This window comes from Hypanus sabinus, chromosome 17 (assembly GCF_030144855.1).
Source record: "Hypanus sabinus isolate sHypSab1 chromosome 17, sHypSab1.hap1, whole genome shotgun sequence".
NCBI classification, from domain to species: domain Eukaryota; kingdom Metazoa; phylum Chordata; class Chondrichthyes; order Myliobatiformes; family Dasyatidae; genus Hypanus; species Hypanus sabinus.
The window spans coordinates 1,141,540-1,162,078 of NC_082722.1; the positions used below are offsets into that span (position 1 = coordinate 1,141,540).

The following is a 20,539-nucleotide window of genomic DNA, read 5'->3' on the forward strand; positions in this document are numbered from 1 at the left end:
TAAGTTAGGCATTTAAGGGTGATTACAGGTAAAAGAAATAAAAGGAATGGAGCAAAGCCAAAGTGTGCCTCACGCCATGAGTGTCTCCTTGAGATTCCTTCACATCATATTTCTGCTGCCATATCAACATGCACTGTATCCTTAGGGGATAATCATTCAGTTGTTTGGACATATTTGAGACCAGTAGTTTATGGTCTGCCTCCACTTCAAAAGCTTGTCCATAGATGTACTACTGATGGTATCCATATGTGCTGGTGAGAAGCAGTTTCTCTCTCTGTGCATAGTTGGCTTCTGCACTTTTTAAAACCCTTAATGAATAGGCCACAGGTTACCATGTGTCTTCATGCTGCCTCAGTAATACTGCTCCAAGGCTGTACTGGGGTGCATCTGCCAAGATTCTGGAAACACACTTCTTGCTCTTGAGACCAAATCCACTCATTACACTGCTCAAGGTGATGTTGACACAGGTGACAGTGAAGGGATGAATCTAGTTAGGTAAGTCACCATTCCTCGGAAATGTCTCCCCTGTTTGTTTTGGGGCCTTTCCATGTTCTCAATGGCTGACGTCCTTATTTGGTCAGGCTTCACTCCCTATTTGTTACGTGGGGATTAGTTTACTTGTTGGTTGAAAGCCACTCCCATCCTGCCAGTCATCAATTGGCCCATTTAAAATATGCAGCAGCTCTTTCCTATTGGTTGTCTTGTGTGCCGTGGCATAGGCGTCCAGTTTCAGGCACCTCAGGGATATGAGAACTGCACATATGGGAGGCTCAGTCTCTTTTGTTTTGTCTGCATGTGCTCTTCACACTAAGGTTGCAACCAGTGCTGAAGAATCATTGTGAAAGTATGCTCAAGTTGCGTACTCATAGCAAAGTATGTTTTTTGAATATTTAGTTTTTCAGTCTGTGTAACTCTGGGACTTAGTTGTTTAGTCGTATTTTTTTACTGTTTGTAAGTAAATAATTAATATGCTTATTCATAGTCAGTGGCTTCTGTCTTACTTACCAAACCTGTGAATCTGCTTCCACATTACACTCTTCAAGTATGCCATCTCCTATGAAAGTTAGTGTCTTAACAACAAACTCACATTCAGTTTATTTAATTTCAAATTGACATTCTGTGCCATGTCAAGCACTTATCGTAGTCGTGCATCATGTTCTTACTTGGTGGGCCCCCACGTGATGATGTCATCTATCATGGTCTTGACATTAGGTATGTCCTCAGATATCATAGGGATGAATTTAAGGTAGATTTCTGGTGTGGACAGAATCCCATAAAGTAGCTAAATAAAGCAATATCTTCCCTATGGTGTGTTAAAAGTACACTGTCTCGTTCTTGCCTAATTGAGCTTCAGCTGCCAAAACCATAATGATGTGTCAAGCTTACTGAACCACTGGGCACCTAGGACAATAAAATGCTTTTCTTGATTGTTTCATTGAGATCTCTTGAGTCTAGACATATTTGAAACGTTCCATTTTTCTTTTGCATAATGACCAGTGAGCTCACCCAATCTGTTGGTTCTTCTATTTTCTGTTTGACATTTATCCATTCCATGCATGTTGGTTCTTGTTTAAGTTTGCCTCTCAGTGCAAATGTAACTTTCCTGCATGCATGGACAACAGGAGCCTGTCTCATCTATATGAATTTTGTGTATACCAGGCCTCTCAAAGACATCTGCGTACTCTTCCATGAGTTTTGGTTGGCTCTCTTTGGTCTGTGAAGCCACTATAAAAACTCTGTTCACAAGGTTGAGCTTTTCACATGCACTCAGACCTAATATTGGCTGTACTTTGTTCTACAATTAACAGCTGTGCCTTTAGCTGTTGCTCCTTGTGCTTGAAGTTCACTATACAGCCTCTTCCCCCTTTACTGGAACATTCTCCCCAGTGTAGCTTTTTAACTTCACTGGGTAAATCTTGCTTTTTACTGTGAGAGTCTTGTAATCAACCATGAATAATAGATTCACTTGGGCTCCGATGTGAAGCTTGAATGGAATTACTGTTTCATTCACAGTCACAACATTCCATTCAGTTTTACCAGTACCAGCAGTCTGTAGAGAATCCACGAAGACTTTCTCCATTTCCTCATCAACCACATGCACCTTTCTGTTGGTAGCTCCAGCTTCTTAGCACTTTGCAGAATGATGCTTCTTCCCACAATTATTGCAGGACTTTCCATAAGCAGGACATTTCTTTGGAATGTGACTACCTCCACATTTGCTGTTTGAGCGTTCCTCTTTGCTTTTGCTGATGCTTTGGGAAACACCTTGTGCACTGCTCTTCTGTTTTCATAACGTGCACTGTTGTGTCTGCCCTGTTCACCTCCTTAGCTTGTGCGGTTTCTGTTGCCCTACGCACATTCATAGCATCTTCCAGCTTCAAATCTTTTTCCCGCAGCCTTCTTTCTCTAAGTCCATTATCTGATGTACCGTGAACTGTTCTGTCTCTAGTGAGTTTCACAAATCACCAAATTCATGGGACTTAGTTTGTGTAGCTCAGCTAAGTATTGGTCAAAGCTAACACCTTGTTTCTGGTCACGGGAAAAAAATGATGTTTTTACTCCTCAAATTTTGTCATCAGAGTGTTCATTGTAAGCACTGTCTCATCAATTTGAAAGCTGTTATGATGTCCAAAGCCCCTTTACCAATTACATGCAGAACTAAGACACTTACAGTTTTCATCGGTCCCTCTCGCTCCATTAACTGCTAAGTGTATATTAAATTGCTGTTTGAAGTGTTTCCAGTTATCAGTTAAACTGCTGGTAAGCTGCAAAGGTGTGGGAGGACTTAACTTATCCACAATGGGAATTCATAGCCTCTCTCCTAAATTTCTTGATGAATTTGGTGACTGCTGAATTTCAGGAACAATGAGCTCTCTCGCTTTTTTTTAGATTATGAGGCCACTCAGTCCTCATTTATTGTCATTTAGTAATGCATGCATTAAGAAATGATACAATGTTCCTCCAGTATGATATCACAGAAACACAAGACAGACCAAGACTAACCGACAAAAACCACATAATTATAACATATAAGTACAACAGTGCAAAGCCATACCATAATTTGATAAAGTGCAGACCATGGGCACGGTAAAAAAAAGTCTCAAAGTCCCCGATAGCCCATCATCTCACGCAGACGGTAGAAGGAAGAAAAGCTATTCCAGCCATGAACCTTCAGCGCCGCAAAGCTTCCCGATGCAGCCTCTGGAAGCACCCGACCACAGCCAACTCCGAGTCCGTCCGAAAACTTCGAGCCTCCGACCAGCCCTCCGACACCGAGCACCATCTCTGTCCAGCGCTTCGACCCCGGCCCCAGCCGCCAAGCAACAGGCAAAGCTGAGGATTCGGGGCTTTCCTCTCCGGAGATTTTTTGATTGCACAGTAGCAGCGGCAGTGAAACAGGCATGTCAGAAGTTTCACCGGATGTTCCTCCGTGCTTTTCACGTCCGTCCTCATCAAATCAGGATTGTGCACGACATCCTACTTACAAATAACAGATATTCATCCTGCAGTGTCCGATGCACGCTGCCGTCGCGCCACTATCTTCTCAACTTCTCTTGCTGGCCTGCTTCTCTTCATCATTTGCTGCTAGCACCTTTTGTACTAACACAGTCTATTTCTCAGTCATGCATGGTATTCATTTACTCTGTGTTTAGACATCACTCCAACTTCTGACACCATGCTATGTTTTTTCTTAATAAAGAGAAACTTGGCATGAGCTTACACTAGAACATATTATTTCTGGACTGCTATTCAGCACTGAGCATGTGCGACCAGCTCACCATTGTAGTTTCCAGTTCTGGCTGAATTGCTTATGTTGCTCACTGGGAAGCGAAGTTGTTTATTATGCACACATGATAAAGACAGGAAGGCATAGGTGGTGGTGTGGCTCTATTGGTACGAGATGGAATTACATCTTTCAAAAGAGGTGACATAGGGACAAATGCAAATGTCACTCCACTATTTAAGAAGAGAAGAAAACAAAAGAGAGGAAATTATAGGCCAGTTAGCCTAACCTCAGTGGTTGGGAAAGTGTTGGGGTCCATTATAAAGAATGAGGTTTTGGGGTACTAATGGTCAAATAAGTCAAAAGTCAGCATAGTTTTTGTGAGGGAAAATCTTGCCTGAGAAATCTGTTAGAGTTCTTTGAGGAAGTAACCAGCAGGGTGGACAAAGCAAAGGCAATGGATGTCATTTGCTTGGATTTTCAGAAGGCACTTGATAAGGTGTTTCACATGAGCCTGCTTAATAAGATAAAATTCTATGGTGTTACAGTAAATATACTGGCATGGATATAGGAATAGCTGACAGGCAGGAAGCAGCGAGTGGGAATAAAGAGAGTCTTTTCTGGTTGGCTGCTAGTGATTACTAGTGTTCTTCAGGGGGTCAGTATTAGGACTGCTACTTTTCACATTGTCAGTGATTTAGATAGTGGAATTGATGGCTTTGTGTCAAAGTTTGCAGATGATATGAAGATAGGTGGAGGGGTAGGTAGTGTTGAGGAAGCAATGTAATTGCAGCAGGACAGACAAATTGGAAGAACGGACAAGAAGTGGCAGGTGGAATACAGTATTGGGAAATGTGTGAGAATGCATTTTTGGTAAAAGGAACAATAGGGTAGACTATTATCTAAATTGGGAGAAAATCAAACATCAGAGGTGCAAAGGGACTTGGGAGTCCTCCTCCAAGATTCCCAGAAGGTTAATTTACAGGTTGAGTCTGTGGTAAAAAAGGCAAATGCAATGTTGCCATCATTTCAAGCAGAACAGAAAATAAAAACAAGGAGATAATGCTGAAGCTTTAAAAGACACTAGTCAGGCCGCACTTGGAGTATTGCCAACAGTTTTGGGCCCCTTATCTCAGAAAGGATGTATATATTGGAGGAGGTTCATGAGGATGATTCTGAGAATGAAAAGGTTAACAACACAGCCTTGCTTGCTGGACGTTTCCCACAGCCGTGTATAATGCAGTATAGTCGGCCCTCCTTATCTACAGGGGATTGATTCCGGGACCCCCCGCGGATACCAAAATTCGCGGATGCTCAAGTCCCTTATTTAACATGTATCAGTGCGGTGGTCTTTAGGACCCAGCGGCACCCTGGACTTTATTTAACATGTTTCCGCGCAGTGGACGTTAGCACCTGGTGGTGGAGCTCTGAATCTGCAGTGTTGCTGTTCACAAAAATAATCATGATCGCGATTGAAAATAAAGTGGAAGTAATAAAGCGGTCGGAAAAAGGTGAAACACCATTGGTCATTGGAAAAGTGTTAAGCTACAGTCGGTCAACGATCGGAACAATTTTAATGGAGAATGTGAAAGGCCCTGCCCCGATGAAAGCTACAATTATTACTAAGCAATGCACTGGTTAACTGATTAAAATACATATGTTTAAGTGCTTTATATGCATAGAAAGGTAAAATATGTACTATATACTAAGAAAAATGTTTGACTAACTGACGCTAAATAATACCGAATATCCCCGTTTGGACTTCAAATCCGACTTAAAGAGGGACTCAGGAATGGAACTTATTCATAACCCGGGGACTGCCTGTACTTTTAAATCATTTCTAGATTACTTATGATACCTAATACACTGTAAATGCTATGTAAATAGTTGCTATACTGTATTGTTTAGGAAATAATGACAAGAAAAAAATAGTCTGTACGTGCTCAAGCAACGAGTGCTGGAGAGAGAACTTCCAGGTTTTCCTGATCCGCGGTTGGTTGAATCTGCGCATATGGAATCCGCAGATAAGGAGGGCTGACTGTACATTATACTTCTTTGTTTAGTATATTAAGATTGCTCTTATTAACCCACTTGATCATAGAGTATCTGCATTCCATCCCCACTGGCCTCACCTGATTGTGACATTCCCTTTTGTCCTGTGTATCTTTATTGTTACCTTCTATGAAATTTGAAACTTTAACTTGACTTTTCTCTTTCCTAGTTTTTAAAGATCTTGGACCTGAAACTAATTTAGTTTTACTTTTCACATAGCTGTCCGATTTGCTGAAGGTTTCCAACATACTGTATATATTTTTTGTATTTTTAGACTTTAATCATGTTCTAATATTCCTTTTGTTATTTAAATCACAGCTCAGTTGTCCTACCAGTCACCATATTAGGCATGGGTGACAGGAAGCCACATATGGAAACGAGAGAATACCAAGGTGGGTCGGATGGCAGCAGTCCTTTGAATTGATGTTTACTCTGCCACGCAGCTGCTTCTATGGAGAATTATGGTGCATCCCCTTACTCCATCTTTCAGGCCATTCATTTTAGTTAAATGACATTGCCAACACACATTGTCAATAATGTGGTCTACAATCCTGCTTGTGTTGTGGAGCTCCTGTCTTCTGCTTGATCTGGCAATAAAAGTTGAGTGATTACTGAAAGTCTGATAGGCGATTTGAATCTGTAGCTGAATTTGGCCGTGAAAGCTGGAACCAGATGCAGCATTGCAATCAAATTGTACTTGGAGGGAACTGCAGTTTCCGTAACATATACGCAAAAAAAAAAAAAAATGGTTGCTGGGAGCCTGCAATAAATACAGAAATAAATAACTGGAGAAAATCAGCAGATCAGGTAGCATCTTTGGAGCGAGTAACGGAGATAATGGTTTCAGGTAAATGATATTTCATCGGAACTGGAACTGATGTAATAACTGCTCTAGTCATTCTACTCTCATGTCTCTGTGGCTAGGATAAGTACAAATGTCATCTATAAATTCATCAATGACAAAACTTGTTGGCAGAATCTTAGATGTTGATGAGAAGGTGTGCATGGGAGTCATATCTCAATAACAACCATTAGACCTAGAGATTGATTATTGATTTCAGGCAGGGGAGAATGCACAATGGTTTTCATTGAAGGGTCTGCGGTGGAAAGGGTGAGCTTCAAGTTCCTCTGAACATCCATCCTGGCCTAACATTTTGATGCAATTACGAAGAAGGCATGCCAGTTGTCGTATTTCATTGGGCAGTTAAGGAGTTTTGGTATGTCTTCAAGGACTCTAGTGGTTCTGTTGTTTAAGAAAGGCTCTGAGAATAAGCTAGAAAATTTTAGTTCAGCGAGCCTCACTTAAGTCATTGGTAAATTATTGTAAGGTGTTTTGGAGGGCAAGATATCTAAGTAGTTGGATTTACAGGGCTTGATTACAGATCATCAGCATGGTTTTGTATATGGCAGGTCATGACTAACCAATCTTAGAGTTTTTTGAGGCGGTTACCAAGGAGGTTGATGAAAGAAATGAAGTGGATGCTGTCTACATGGACACTAGTAAGTCCAACATGGGATGCTGGTCCAGAAAGCTGTCAAGTTGCTTGGCATTCAGGATGTAGTCAATTGAATTGAATGTTCAGCAGGACAAGCCTGAGAGTTGTAATAGAGTTGTTTCTCTGACTGGAGTCCTGTGACTAGTGGTGTACTTCAGGGACAGGTGCTGTGTCTATTGTTTACAAGACCATAGGAGCAGAATTAGGCTATTTGTCCCACCGAGTCTGTTCAGCCATTCAATTATGTCTGATCTTTTTTCTCTGTTCAACTCCTTTCTCTAGCCTTCTCCTTGTAACCTTTGATGCTGTGTCTAATCAGAACACTGTCAGTCTCTGCCTTAAATACATCCGATAACCTGGCCTCCACAGCTCCCTGTGGTAATAAATTCCACAAATTCACCACCCTCTGACTAAATAAATTTCTCTGCATCTCTGTTTTAAATGGATATCCCTTTATCTTGAGGCTGTGCCCTCTTGTCCTAGACTCACCCATTATGGGAATCATCCTTTCCAGATCTACGCTGTCTAGGCATTATCTATATAAATGATTTTGACATTGTGGTAAATTGGATCTGCAAATTTTTGATGACATTATGAATGGAGGTGTAGTGGTCAGTGAGGAAGGATGTCAAAGCTTGCAAAGTGTTTTGAACGAGCTGCAAAATGGGCTAAAATGGCAGATAGAATTTAATGCAGACAAATGTGAGCTGTTGCACTTTGGGAGACCTGAGTAAGACATACACAGTAAATCGTGGGGTATTGAGGTGTGCAATGGAATAAAGGTACTTGGGAAAACAGATCCATAATTCCTTGAAAGTGGCAAACAGATAGATAGGGTTGTAAAAAGAGCTCTTCGGACATCATCCTTCATAATTCAGAGCATTGAGTTGGTGAAGTTGTATTATGTGTGGTTTTGGTCATCTACTTACAGGAAAGATCAATAAGTTTGAAGAAATGCATAGAAAATTTACAGGGATGTTGCCAGAACTTGAGGACCTAAGTTAAGGGATGGGTTGAATCAGTTAGGTCTTTATTTCTTGAAGCGCATGTGCATGAAGGAAGATCCCAAATTATGAGAGCTATAGACAGGGTGACTTTATGCAGGCAATTTCCCATCAGATTGGGTGAAACTGGAACTAGAGTGAAAGATGAAATATTTAAGAGGGATCTGAAGGAGGGCTACTTAACTCAGAGGATGGCATGAGTGTGAAATGAGTTGAGAGTGGAAGGGCTAAATAAGGGTTCAACATTCAAGAGATGTTTGGATAGGTATGTAGATGAGATGGGTATGGACCCAGTACAGGAAAAACAGGCTAGCACAGAGTAGATGAGCCAAAATGCCCATTTCTCTGCTGTAGTGCTCTATGACTTAAAGTACTGTGGAGAGACAGTGTCTAAAAAGGCTGAAAATTGTTGTAAACTCAGCCAACTCCATCATGGGCTGCAGCCTCTCCACCATCTTTTTCAAAAAGTTAAGCATTCATCTTTAAGGATCCTTAATATCCAGGACATGCCTTCTACTCATTAATACCATAAGGGAGGAGGTACAGGAGCCTGAAGGCACACTCTAAATATTTTAGGGACAGCTTCTTCCCCTCCATAATCTGAATAGTCCATGATCACTACCTTACTATTTTGCACATTTCTTTTTTTTAAATTTTTTAAATTTATTTTTATTGAAGTTCACTATCAAACAAACATTTACATAAGATGTATGGAAATATATATTATATGTACATATATATCATATATGCCACAAATCTCCACATAATATTTATCTGAGGTATACACTTATAGAAAAGAGAGGAAAGAAAGAACAAGCGAAAGGAGAAAACTATGTACAAGTAGGGAGTGAATTTTTTTTTACAACAGATTCATTGATTTGTGAGGATAAAATCAGGCCTGTGAGGCGTTATGTAGTTAAACCATTTTCCCAATATGAATCAAATTGTTACAACTTATGATTAATAGATGCTGTTTATCTTCTGTTCTGCTGTTAGCTTCTCCATTTTGTAAATATCCATTGTAATTTCCATCCATGCATTTAAAGTTGGGATCTCCTGTGATAACCATTTCCTAGTAAGAGTCTTGTTACCAGCCACCAACAGTATATTCATTAAATATTTCAAAAGCAAACTCGAGGAAATCTGCAGATGCTGGAAATTCAAGCAACACACACAAAATGCTGGTGGAACACAGCAGGCCAGGCAGTATCTATAGGGAGAAGCACTGTGCTTTTCCCTATAGATACTGCTTGGCTTGCTGTGTTCCACCAGCATTTTGTGTGTGTTGCTTTCATTAAATATTTATCTCTTTTCAACCATTCTTGAGGTATATATCCAAAATATATGGTCTTACATTCTAAGGGTATTTCTTAGTAGTTTTTAGTAAATTTTATGATTGCATGTACTGCTGCCGCAACATATGTTAGTGATAATAAATCTGATCCTGATTCATCCATCCATATCTCACTCATAGCATATCTTACTTTCAATAAAATGAAGACATATGCTCTCAAAACATTTCAAATTAAGGGCTCCTTCCGCGATTCCCTTGCCCATTCATCCAGCCCACTAACCTCCCTTTCGGCACTTATCCCTGCAAGTGGCCTAAGTTCTACACCTACGAATTCAACTCCTCCCTCACTTCCATTCACGGCCCCAAACACTCCCTCTAGGTGAAGCAACATGTCAGCTGTGAATCTGCTGGGATCTTTGTGTCATGTGCTCCTGATGTGGCCTCTCTATTGGTACTTCTTGCTCCTTCCCCATTGAATGTGTCCTCTTACTTTTCTTGCATTCTGTCCCACTTGGTTCAGTCCCTTCCCACCTAAATCTGCGGCACTTCTTATGCTCTTCATCTCCTCAGTTACTTTCAATTCCTTGCCGTGTGCCTCATTTTCATGATGGATGTTCAGTCCCTGTACATCAATCCCCCATCAAGAAAGCCTCAAAGCTCTTTGCTTCTTTCTTGACAAAAGAGCCAACCAATTTCCCTCCACCACTCTCCTCCATCTGGCAGAACTGGGTTTCACTCTCAACAATTTTTCCTTCAGCATCTCCCAATTTCTCCAGACTTGAGGGCTAGCCATGGGCTCCTGCATTAGCCTCTACAATGCCTGCCTTTTTGTAGCTATGTAGAATAGTCCATGTTCCAAGCCTTCCCCAGTAATACCCCCCAACTCTTCCTCTGCTACATAGACGACTACATTGGTGCTGTTTCATGCACCCATGATGAGCTCGTCAATTTCATCAACTTTGCCTCTAACATCCATCCTGCCCTTAAATTCGTTTCTGACACCTTCCTCCTCTTTCTCAATCTCTCTTTCTCCATCTCTGGAGACAAACTGTCGACTGACATCTTATGTAAACCTACTGATTCCCATTGTTATTTTGACTATACAATGGAATAGTATACCACTTGAGTACTGTGCTCACTTCTGGTCGCCTCTGGTCGAGGAAGGATGTGGAAACCTTAGAAAGGGTGTAGAGGAGATTTACAAGATGTTGCATGGATTGGGGAGCATGCCTTATGAGAATTAATTGGGTGAATTTGGCCTTTTTTCCTTGGAGCGATGGAGGATGAGAGGTGATCTGATAGAGGTATAGAAGATGATGAGAGGCATTGATTGTGTGGATAGTCAGAGGCTTTTTCCCAGGGCTAAAATGGCTAGCATGAGAGGCCACAGTTTTAAGGTGCTTGGAAGTAGGTTTAGAGGAGATGTCAGGGGTAAGTTTTTTGCACAGAGAGTGTATGTAATGGGCTGCAGGTGATGGTGGTGGAGGTGGATACGATAGGGCCTTTTAAGAGACTCCTGGACAGGTACATGGAGCTTAGGAAAATGGGCGATGAGTAACCCTAGGTAATTTCTAAGGTAAGGACATGTTCAGCACAGCTTTGTGGGCCAAAAGGCTTGTATTGTGCTGTAGATTTTCTATGTTTCTATACCTCTTCCCATCTTGTAAAAATGCTATTCTCTTTTCTCAGTTCCTTTGCCTCTGCCACATCTATTCCCAAGATGTGTCTTTCCTTTCCAGGACATCAAAGCAACTCCTCTGTTTCTCAAACTTCCGTGTTCACTTCATCTTCCCGCTACCTTAACAGTGATAGAGTTCCTCTTGTCCTTACCTACCACCCCATGAGCCTTCACATCCAATATATCATCCTCCGCAACTTCTGCCATCTCCAAAGGGATCCTACTACTAAAAAATATTTTTACCTATCCCCTGCTTTCTGCAGGTTTTACTCCCTTGTGTTTCCCTTGTCCATTCATCCCTCTGCTTTAGTCTCCCTCCTGTAAGTGGCCCAAGTGCTTCACCTGCCCATTCATCTTGTACCTCATCTCCATGCAGGGCCACTGCAGTCCTTTCAGATGAGGCACACTTCACCTGCGAATCTGATGTGATCGTAAATTGTGTCCAGTGCTCCTGATGTACCCTCTTCTGCATTGGGGGCACCTGCCATAAATTGGGCTACTACTTCAGCAAGCAGCTCCACTCCATCTGCCAAAAGCAGAACTTCCTTGTGGCCAAACATTTAAAATCTGATTCCCATTCCCGGTCGGACATGTCATTCTATGGCCTCCTCTTGTGCCAAGATGAGGCCTCTATCAGGGTGGAAACACATTGTATGCTGTATGGTATCCTTTAACCTGGTGGCATTAATATTGATTTCTCCTGATAATTTTTTTTCCTTCCCCGTGTCTCTTGCTCTATTCCCCACTCTGGCCTTTTATCTCTTCTCACCTGCATATCACTCCCCTTGGATCCCCTACTCCTTCCCTTTCTCTAATGTCCATTCTCCTCTCCTGTCAGATTCTTTCTTCTCCCTTTACCTTTCCCACCCAACTGGTTTCACCTTTACCTTCTAACTACCCTCCTTCACCTCCCCCCACCTTTTTATTTGGGTGTCTTTCCCCTTCCTTTTCAGCCCTGAATAAAGGTCTTGGGCCAACACATAGACTGTTTAATTTATTTCCAAATATTCTATCTGACCTGCTGAGTTCCTCCAGCACTTTTGTGTGTGTTTTGCTTTGGATTTCCACCATCTGTAGAATTTTTCATGTTTATTATTTCTAATTATATTTTATACCACAAAAATCCTCTGCTGCAGCTTATATCACTGAGAGTAATATTAAAATATGTTCTTACATCTGATTGTAAGACTAAAAGGCACATTGCTTTGTATATTCCACTCCTCTTTCTAAAACTCTAAAAATGCCTTATGATATATTGCTTCTCTTTCTGTTTTATTTTTTCGCCGTCATAGTAAGCTTGCTATTAAATCTTTGATGTATTTGATAACAGGTTTATTATCATTGACATTTGTCATGAAAGTTGTTATTTTGTGTCAGCAGTACAATGCAATACATAAAATATTGCTATCAATTTTAATATGAAATATATAAAAATAAATGGTGATAAACAAGAACAAATTATTGAGGTAGCGTTCATGGATCTGTTGGCCAGAAAGAATGACAATCTACAAATCAGTGAATTCAAATGAATCAAGGACAGTGGAAACAGCCAGACTAATTGTCTTTGTTTTGCCGCATGCTTGGGGATGGAAGCTGCCATTCTGTGAAGACACTCTATTCACCACTTTGTGAGCTTGACATGCTGGGCTTGATCAATGTTTTCTGCCAACTACTCTCTGAGTGAAAAACCTTCCTCTAATATCCCCCTTGAACTTCCCTCCCCTTACCTTAAAGCCATGTCCTCTTGTACTGAGCAGAGGTGCCCTGGGGAAGAGGCACTGGCTGTCCACTCTGTCTATTCCTCTTAATATCTTGTACACCTCTATCATGTCTCCTTTCATCCTCCTTCTCTCCAAAGAGTCAAGCCCTAGCTCCCTTAATCTCTGATCATTATGGAGTGGATGGGAGTCATTGTCCAAGATGGCATGCAACTTGGACAGCATCCTCTTTTCAGACATCACCGTCAGGAGAGTCCAGTTCCACCCCTACAACATCACTGGCCTTACGAATGAGTTTGTTGATTCTGTTGGTGTCTGCTACCCTCAGCCTGCTGCCCCAGCACACAACAGCAAACATGTTAGCACTGGCCACCACAGCCTCGTAGAACATCCTCAGCATTGTCTAGCAGATGTTAAAGGACCTCAGTCTCCTCAGGAAATAGAGACGGCTCTGACCCTTCTTGTAGACAGCCTCAGTGTTCTTTGACTAGTCCAGTTTATTGTCCATTCGTATCCCCGGGTATTTGTAATCCTCCACCATGTCCACACTGACCTCTTGGATGGAAACAGGGGTCACTGGTGCCTTAGTCTTCCTCAGGTCCACCACCAGCTCCTTAGTCTTTTTCACATTAAGCTGCAGATGATTCTGCTCGCACCATGTGACAAAGTTTCCCACCGTAGCCCTGTACTCAGCCTCATCTCCCTTGCTGATGCATCCAACTATGCATAGATGTACTATGGAGAGCATTCTGACAGGCTTGAATAACTGTCTGGTATGGGGGGGGGGGTGGGGGAGGTGGAGGCTGCTGCACAGGATCATGCTACAGACAGAATGTCATAAAATTAGACAGTTCCATCTTGGGTACTAGCCTCTGTAGTATCCAAAACCTCTTGAATGAACAGTACCTCAGAAAGGTGATGTACATTATTAAGGATCCCCACCCCCAGGGCATGCCTTCTTCTCATTGTTACATTGTTAGACCAAAAGTCATTAAGCCATAAGAGCAGACTTAGGCCATTCAGCCCATAGAGTTTACTCCGCCCATTCATCATGGCTGATCCTAGATCCCATTCAACACCATACATGTGCCGTTTCACCATATACCTTGATACCCTGACCAATCAGGAATCTGTCAACTTCTGTTTTAAATATACACGCAGACTTGGCTTCATCTGCAATCTGTGGCAGAGTATTCCACAGATTCACCACTCTTTGGTAAAAATAATTTCTCTCTACTTCAGTTTTGAGGCTGTGCCTTCTAGTTCTGGATATCCCCACCAGAGGAAACATCCTGTCCACAGCCAGCTTATCTAGCTTTATCAACATTCGGTAGGTTTCAATGAAATCCCTATGCATTCGTATAATTTCCATTGAGTATAGGCCCAAAGCTCTCAAATACTCCTCATATGTTAACTGCTTTATTCCCAGAATCATCTTTGTGAACATCCTCTGGACTGTCTCCAATGACAATATATCCTTTCTGAGATAAGGTCTCCAAAATTGTTGACAATGCTCCAAGTATGGCCTGACTAGTGTCTTATAAAACTTCAACATCATCTCCTTGATTTTGTATTCTATTCCCCTTGAAATAAGTGGCAATATTGTATTTGCTGCCTTTACCACACGCAACCTGTAAATTAACCTTTTGGGAGTCTTGCACGAGGACTCCCAAGTCCCTTTGCACCACTGATGTTTGGATTTTCTCTCCATTGAGATAATCTGTACTTTTCTTTTTACCAAAATGCATTATCATACATTTCGCAATACTGTATTCCATCTGCCACATTTTTGCTATTCTTCCAATTTGTGTAAGTCCTGCTGCAATTGCATTGCTTCCTCAGCGCTGCCTACCCCTTCACCTATCTTCATATCATCTGCCAACTTTGCCACAAAGCCATCAATTCCACTATCTAAATCATTGACAAACAATGTGAAAAGTAGCGGTCCCAATGCCAACCCCTGAGGAACACCAGTAGTCACTGACAACCAACCAGCAAAGACCCCCTTTATTCCCAGTCACTGCCTCCTGCCTGTCAGCCATTCCTCTGACTATGCCAGTTCATTTCCTGTGACACCATAGGGTTTTATCTTGTTAAACAGCCTCCTGTGAGACACCTTATCAAATGCCTTGTGAAAATCTAAGTAAATGACATCCACTGCCTTTCTTATCCACCTTGCTTTTTACTTCCTCAAAGAACTCTTTAACAGTTTTGTCAGGCAAGATGTCCCTTCACAGAAACCATGCAGACTTTGACATATTTTCTCATTAGTCTTCAAGTAACCTGAAGCCTTGTCCTTACCAATGAACTCCATCACTTTCCTAGTCACTGAGGTTAGGCTAACTGGCTTATAATTTCCTCTCTTTTGTGTTCCTCCCTTCTTAAAGAGTGGTGTGACATTATCAATTTTCTAGTCCTCTGGGATCATGTCAGAATCAAGTGATTCTTGAAAGATTATGATCATATGTTTTCTCTTCTGGGACAGCGTGGTAGAGGAGCTATGTCCTACAAATGTTGAATATAAGGCTGATACCCTCAAATGCCTCAGTGCTCAAGTTGAAGATGTTTTAGAGTTTGGCCATTGCCAGTACACAAACACAAGTATCATCTGCTGAAGAAGGGAAGATCTGGTTTCAGGAGTGTGGTCACTGAAGGAAAATTAGGTTACCCAAGTGCTAAATTACATATCCTTTGTGAGAGATGATATTTCCCTTAGCCAGAAACTGGCTCGGTCACTGGATGAGATGGCAATGGATTTCAAAAATCCAGGACTTAAGCACCTGAATTATAGAGAAAGGTTGAATAGGTTAGGACTTTCTCTTTGGAGCAGAGGAGAGATTTGATAGAGGTATACAAAGTTATGAGTATAGATAGGATAAATGTAAGCAGACTTTTTCCACTGTTTGAATGGGACCAGAAATAGAAATCATAGGTTAAGGGTGAAAGGGAAAATATTTAAGGGGAACCTGAGGGGGAACTTCTTCACTTAGACGGTGGTGCTAGTGTGGAGTAATCTGCCAGCAGAAGTGGTGGATGTGGGTTTGATTCCAACATTTAAGTGTTTTGTTTAAGTACATAGATGGGAGGGGTATGGAGGGCTATGATCCAGGTGCAGGTTGATGGGACTAGGCAGAATAGCAGTTCAACACAGTTTAGGTGGGCTGAAGGAATGGTTTCTATCCTGCAGTGCTCTATGACTATTTCCTGGGGAAAGAACACCTTTACATCTACCTTAGAATTATAATCTCTCCATCTTGCCCTTTTCATTTAAAAAGTACAATCACTTCGAAAATGTGTTCTCCTTCATTTATTTATAAACCCATGTCAGATCACCTTCTAAAACAACACTTCTCTGTAGTATACAGCAACAACTCTTTCTGCCTGTTTTAACAGGGAAGATATTTCAGACAGTCTTAGTCTGTTGATACTCATTCGCAGACTCTGCATTGCTTGATACACTCACCACCAGAGTATTATCAAGCGGGGACCCAAAGAAGATTCTTCTCCTCTGCCATAAGATTTCTGAATGATCTGTTGAAAAAAATACTACTTTCAGCGATGTTTAGTGAGGCACAGAGAGATCTGTATTTACTGACAAGTATTTTTATTGTTTAAACTAATAAGTACGTAAATTCATACACTAAATATCTTGTGTGCACTCTTGCTAGGTATCCCAGACTCTCCTGAATAGTCAAAGAACAGCAAAGGTATTACCCGGGCAAGGGAGTTTACGCTGGCCAGGCATTTCTTGTTGTCCCGATTCTCTCACCACGTGTTTCACACAGGATTGTTTACGCTTGTATCTGCGATGGTTGTTCTTCGAAGTTACCACTACCAGCACACACGAAGCATCATCTTTTATAACCATTCCTTATCAGTTCAAATATCACATTCCACTGTCATTGGCCACAGGTCATGTGTCTGCCCTTTAACACCTTGTTATTGGCTGTGCTCTAAACCAGTATCCATTTATAGCCCTCTCCTCATCAAGAGACAGTCGATACTTCATGGCTGTTTGTTCTCAATCAGCAATGAGCTTGAATCTCTTCAGGCAGACATCAACCCCAACACTCACAAACTTGCATGTTATAGCCAACCAAAGAACATCTCACAAATAACTTCTTATTTGGAAATGATCTCCAGTCCAGCAGTTTACCTGAAGAATCATTGTGTCTTCTTTAATACATTGATCAGGCCCAGCATGTCAAGCTCACAAAGTGGTGAATAGATTGTCTTCACAGAATGGCAGCTTCCATCCCCAAGCATGCGGCAAGAACAAAGACAATCTCAGTTTGCTACGTTCAACAGGCTACATGACTTACTGAACCTCTGAACCTTTCTGCAGTGCTATAAACAGCTTTATCATTGTATCTGTACCTCAACATACTGTGCACATGGCAATAAAGCCCACTTAATGTCCAACACCAGATTCCAGAAGCAGATACTCCATTAGTAATGCTGGCACAAGAAGAGATTAGAAGTAAGAAGATAAACTTTCAAGGATGTCCTCAAAGCTTTCTTGAAGAAGTCCAGCATCTTTACTAACTCCTGGAGCCACTGCTAGTTGACTGCTCAAAGTGGAGAAGGAACATACAGGGTGTTATTGAGAATCTCAAGGTCATCGTCAGGAGTACAGGGAAGCCCTAAGTAATAGGTTGAATGAGCAGACCATCTCAGAACACCTACCTGTGACATCAGCCATCTGCTAACCTAGAGGCTGAAGAATCTGTGGTCCCATATTGACTTAATCAGCAACCTCTAAACCTACAGAACCAGAGAGAGATCAACGCATCCATGATCCAAGGGGGCTTCCGAAAAAGAGGATGAAGATCTGGCAAAAGTAGAAATTCCTTGTGGCCCAACATTTTAATTCCCATTCCCATTTTGAAATGTCAGTCTATGGTCTCCTGTTAGTGACCTCATTGTGGTACCTCAGGGTGGAGGAGCAACAGCTCATATTCCATCAGGGTAGCCTTCAACTGGATGGCATAAATATCGTTTTCTTCTGGTTTAAAAAAAAATCCCTCCCCTTCCCCTCTTCTTCTATTGCCCACTCTGGTCTCTTACCTGTTTTCACCTTTTTTATCAACACCCTCTGGTGCCCTTCCTCCGTCCCTTTCTCCTATAGTCTACTCTCCTTTCCTATCAGGTTTCTCCTTCGCCAGCCCTTTACTTTTTCAACCCACTTGGCATCCCATATCATCTTCTAATTATCCTCTTTCCCCTCCCCCACTTTTTTATTCTGGCTTCTTCCTTCCTTTCCAGTCCTGAAGAAGGGTCTTGGCCCGAAATGTTAACTGTCTGTTCATTTACATGGATGCTGCCTGGACTGCTGAGTTCCTTCAGCATTTTGTGTAAGTTGCTTTGGATTTCCAGCATCTGTATAATTTCTTGTGTAGAAGATTTCTTTAGACTAGATTTGCCTTGATTAACTCGATGGATTAAAAAGTAATTTTGCAGAATGCTTGTTTTTTTTCAAATTGGCTTTTCTCTCTTTTCATGGACAGGATATAATTTTGGGCTGGGTGGGACATAGTTGTCCTGTAATACCTGTGGTTTGGTATACCGTATACCTGCTGGATGGACTAGCCCCTTGATATTTGTATTTTTTGGTATTTGTCAACTACCCACCCATTTCCCTGCTGAAGAGTCAGATAGTACTACGTACCTTCAGCAGTACATTGACATTCCTCACTTTGCAAATCAATGCCTGACCTTTTTTATTTGGCACCTTTCTTAGATGGAGAAGAGAGTTGTTCTCTGAAGCCCAACTTTATGTACTCCACTTACTAATGAATGTATTTTCAGCCACACTGCAGTTGTCCTCTGATGACGGAATGGAACCTGTGAGAAATGAGGGAGAATGTAACAGTTCATTTGATCACGAAGGAGCCAAGTGCATGGAAGGAAATGAACAAAGTCCCACAAAACACCAAGAAGATGCTATGAAGGACAAAAGATCCAGGTGAGGAGCTTATCCTGTTGATCTTAGTTACTATTCCCTTTGTTTTGATAGTGCCTTGTGTTTGAATGGATGACATGCTATTCAGTCACGTCTAAATTCTTAAGTTGCATATTTTCAGAATAAGGAAACACTTACAGGAGTAGACTTTACATTTTCACAAATCCCAGACTTTACATTTTCACAAATCCCAGACTTTACACACCTTTCTGACATGCCTTTCCATCATTCCTCTTGATGATCTTTGCAATGTATTATAGTGTTGAATGAGCTGCAGCAATATAATCTAAAATTGTTATTTTGGCTATGGTGGCTTTCATTTGGCAATTTTTATGAGATCTTTAACACCATCTTGTATAATAACACAAATGGATTTTCTCATTATCGTAACTAAATGGTAAAGAAAGCAGAACTCCCTTTTAACTGTGCAGTGCCTTTAGAATTTCCCCATGGGCACGTTAAGGGAGTTGATGGATGTTTTGAGCCGTCTATGTAAAGGTAAACCAAGGAAGGAAGAGCGGTATGATGTAAAGAGTGATAGATGGATTTAACATCACAAAGGAAGGTTTGATGAGACCATGGTGTGAATTCAAAAGGGAGTCAGTGGAGATATTTGGCATTTGATGGGTAGAAAAAAGCTGATTGTAATTGGCAGGCTATAAGGGAACATTTCAAAAATTGAGTCTCAGATGATGAAAGTTAATTGTGGTTTATATTAAGGGAGGTAGAAATGGAAATGGAATAGGATTGCTCTTTGAGGATGGAAAACAATGGTTTAAAAATAGATTTGCAGGAATCTGATGTGATTAAATTGACCAAATTAGACTTTTGGGAGTGACAAGAATGGGCACTGTTGAAGGTTTATTGAGTATGATGTTACTCCATAACTACGAGTCCTAGGTTCTATCATTACGTGCTCTAACATTCATTCCTCCTTTTGATGTTTCAACTGCAGCTCAGTTGTTTCACCATTTGCCTTATCTGTGGAGGAACATGGAAAAGTACAAACAGAAACCATAGACTGTCAGGGTAAGTAGGATGGGAGCAGTCTTTGAATTATGACCAACCTCTGGTTTTACACAGCACCAGGCTTTGTAGAATGTGAAGGTGTTGCCTGTACATCTTCTCTCAAGTCTTCCATTTTAATGTAGTGTAACTCTCGCTTTGGCTAGCAGCTAAATATAGGGGGTGATAGGCCCCCAGCCCGGCCAAACTTAAGAAATCTCGTTTGGGTGGATGCTGTGTGATGTGTCCCCTGTTACAAATCAGTAGCCCGAAATAATAAACAGTATACAATTTGCGATTAAATGATTAAGCTTTATAATTCTTAATTTGACTATATGGTTAGTAAAGAAGACAAAAAAAAAGGGCCCAATCTTATGAAACAGTCTATTGTGCAATGTTGGAACTCACTGATATGCCAATTGTCCACAATCGACCTCCCCCGATTGTCGCTGCCCTTTGGACCCTCGCCCCAAGTCCACCCCGTCCGGCGGTGTACCAGTTCTCACTCTCTCCTTTCACGTCTTCTCTCCTCATCTCTCCCGGCAAAAGCCCGTGAAACATCTCTCTTCCAGACTCACAAGAAACAACAACAGCATTCCAAACCCT

At 41.4% G+C, this 20,539-nt stretch overlaps 1 protein-coding gene across 12 annotated transcripts in view; it reads left to right on the top strand.

Annotated features, from left to right (window-relative positions):
* Positions 1-20,539, top strand: part of dnaaf1 (dynein axonemal assembly factor 1) — a 180,025-nt gene that overhangs the window by 39,331 nt on the left and 120,155 nt on the right. For 11 of the 12 annotated variants that reach the window (XM_059992457.1, XM_059992459.1, XM_059992466.1 and 8 more), the window contains 3 exons: positions 6,095-6,168; positions 18,775-18,931; positions 19,884-19,957. In XM_059992457.1, the coding sequence (XP_059848440.1) occupies positions 6,095-6,168; positions 18,775-18,931; positions 19,884-19,957 (305 nt within the window). The remainder of the gene's footprint in view (positions 1-6,094; positions 6,169-18,774; positions 18,932-19,883; positions 19,958-20,539) is intronic. The other variant, XM_059992462.1, reaches the window with a different exon arrangement.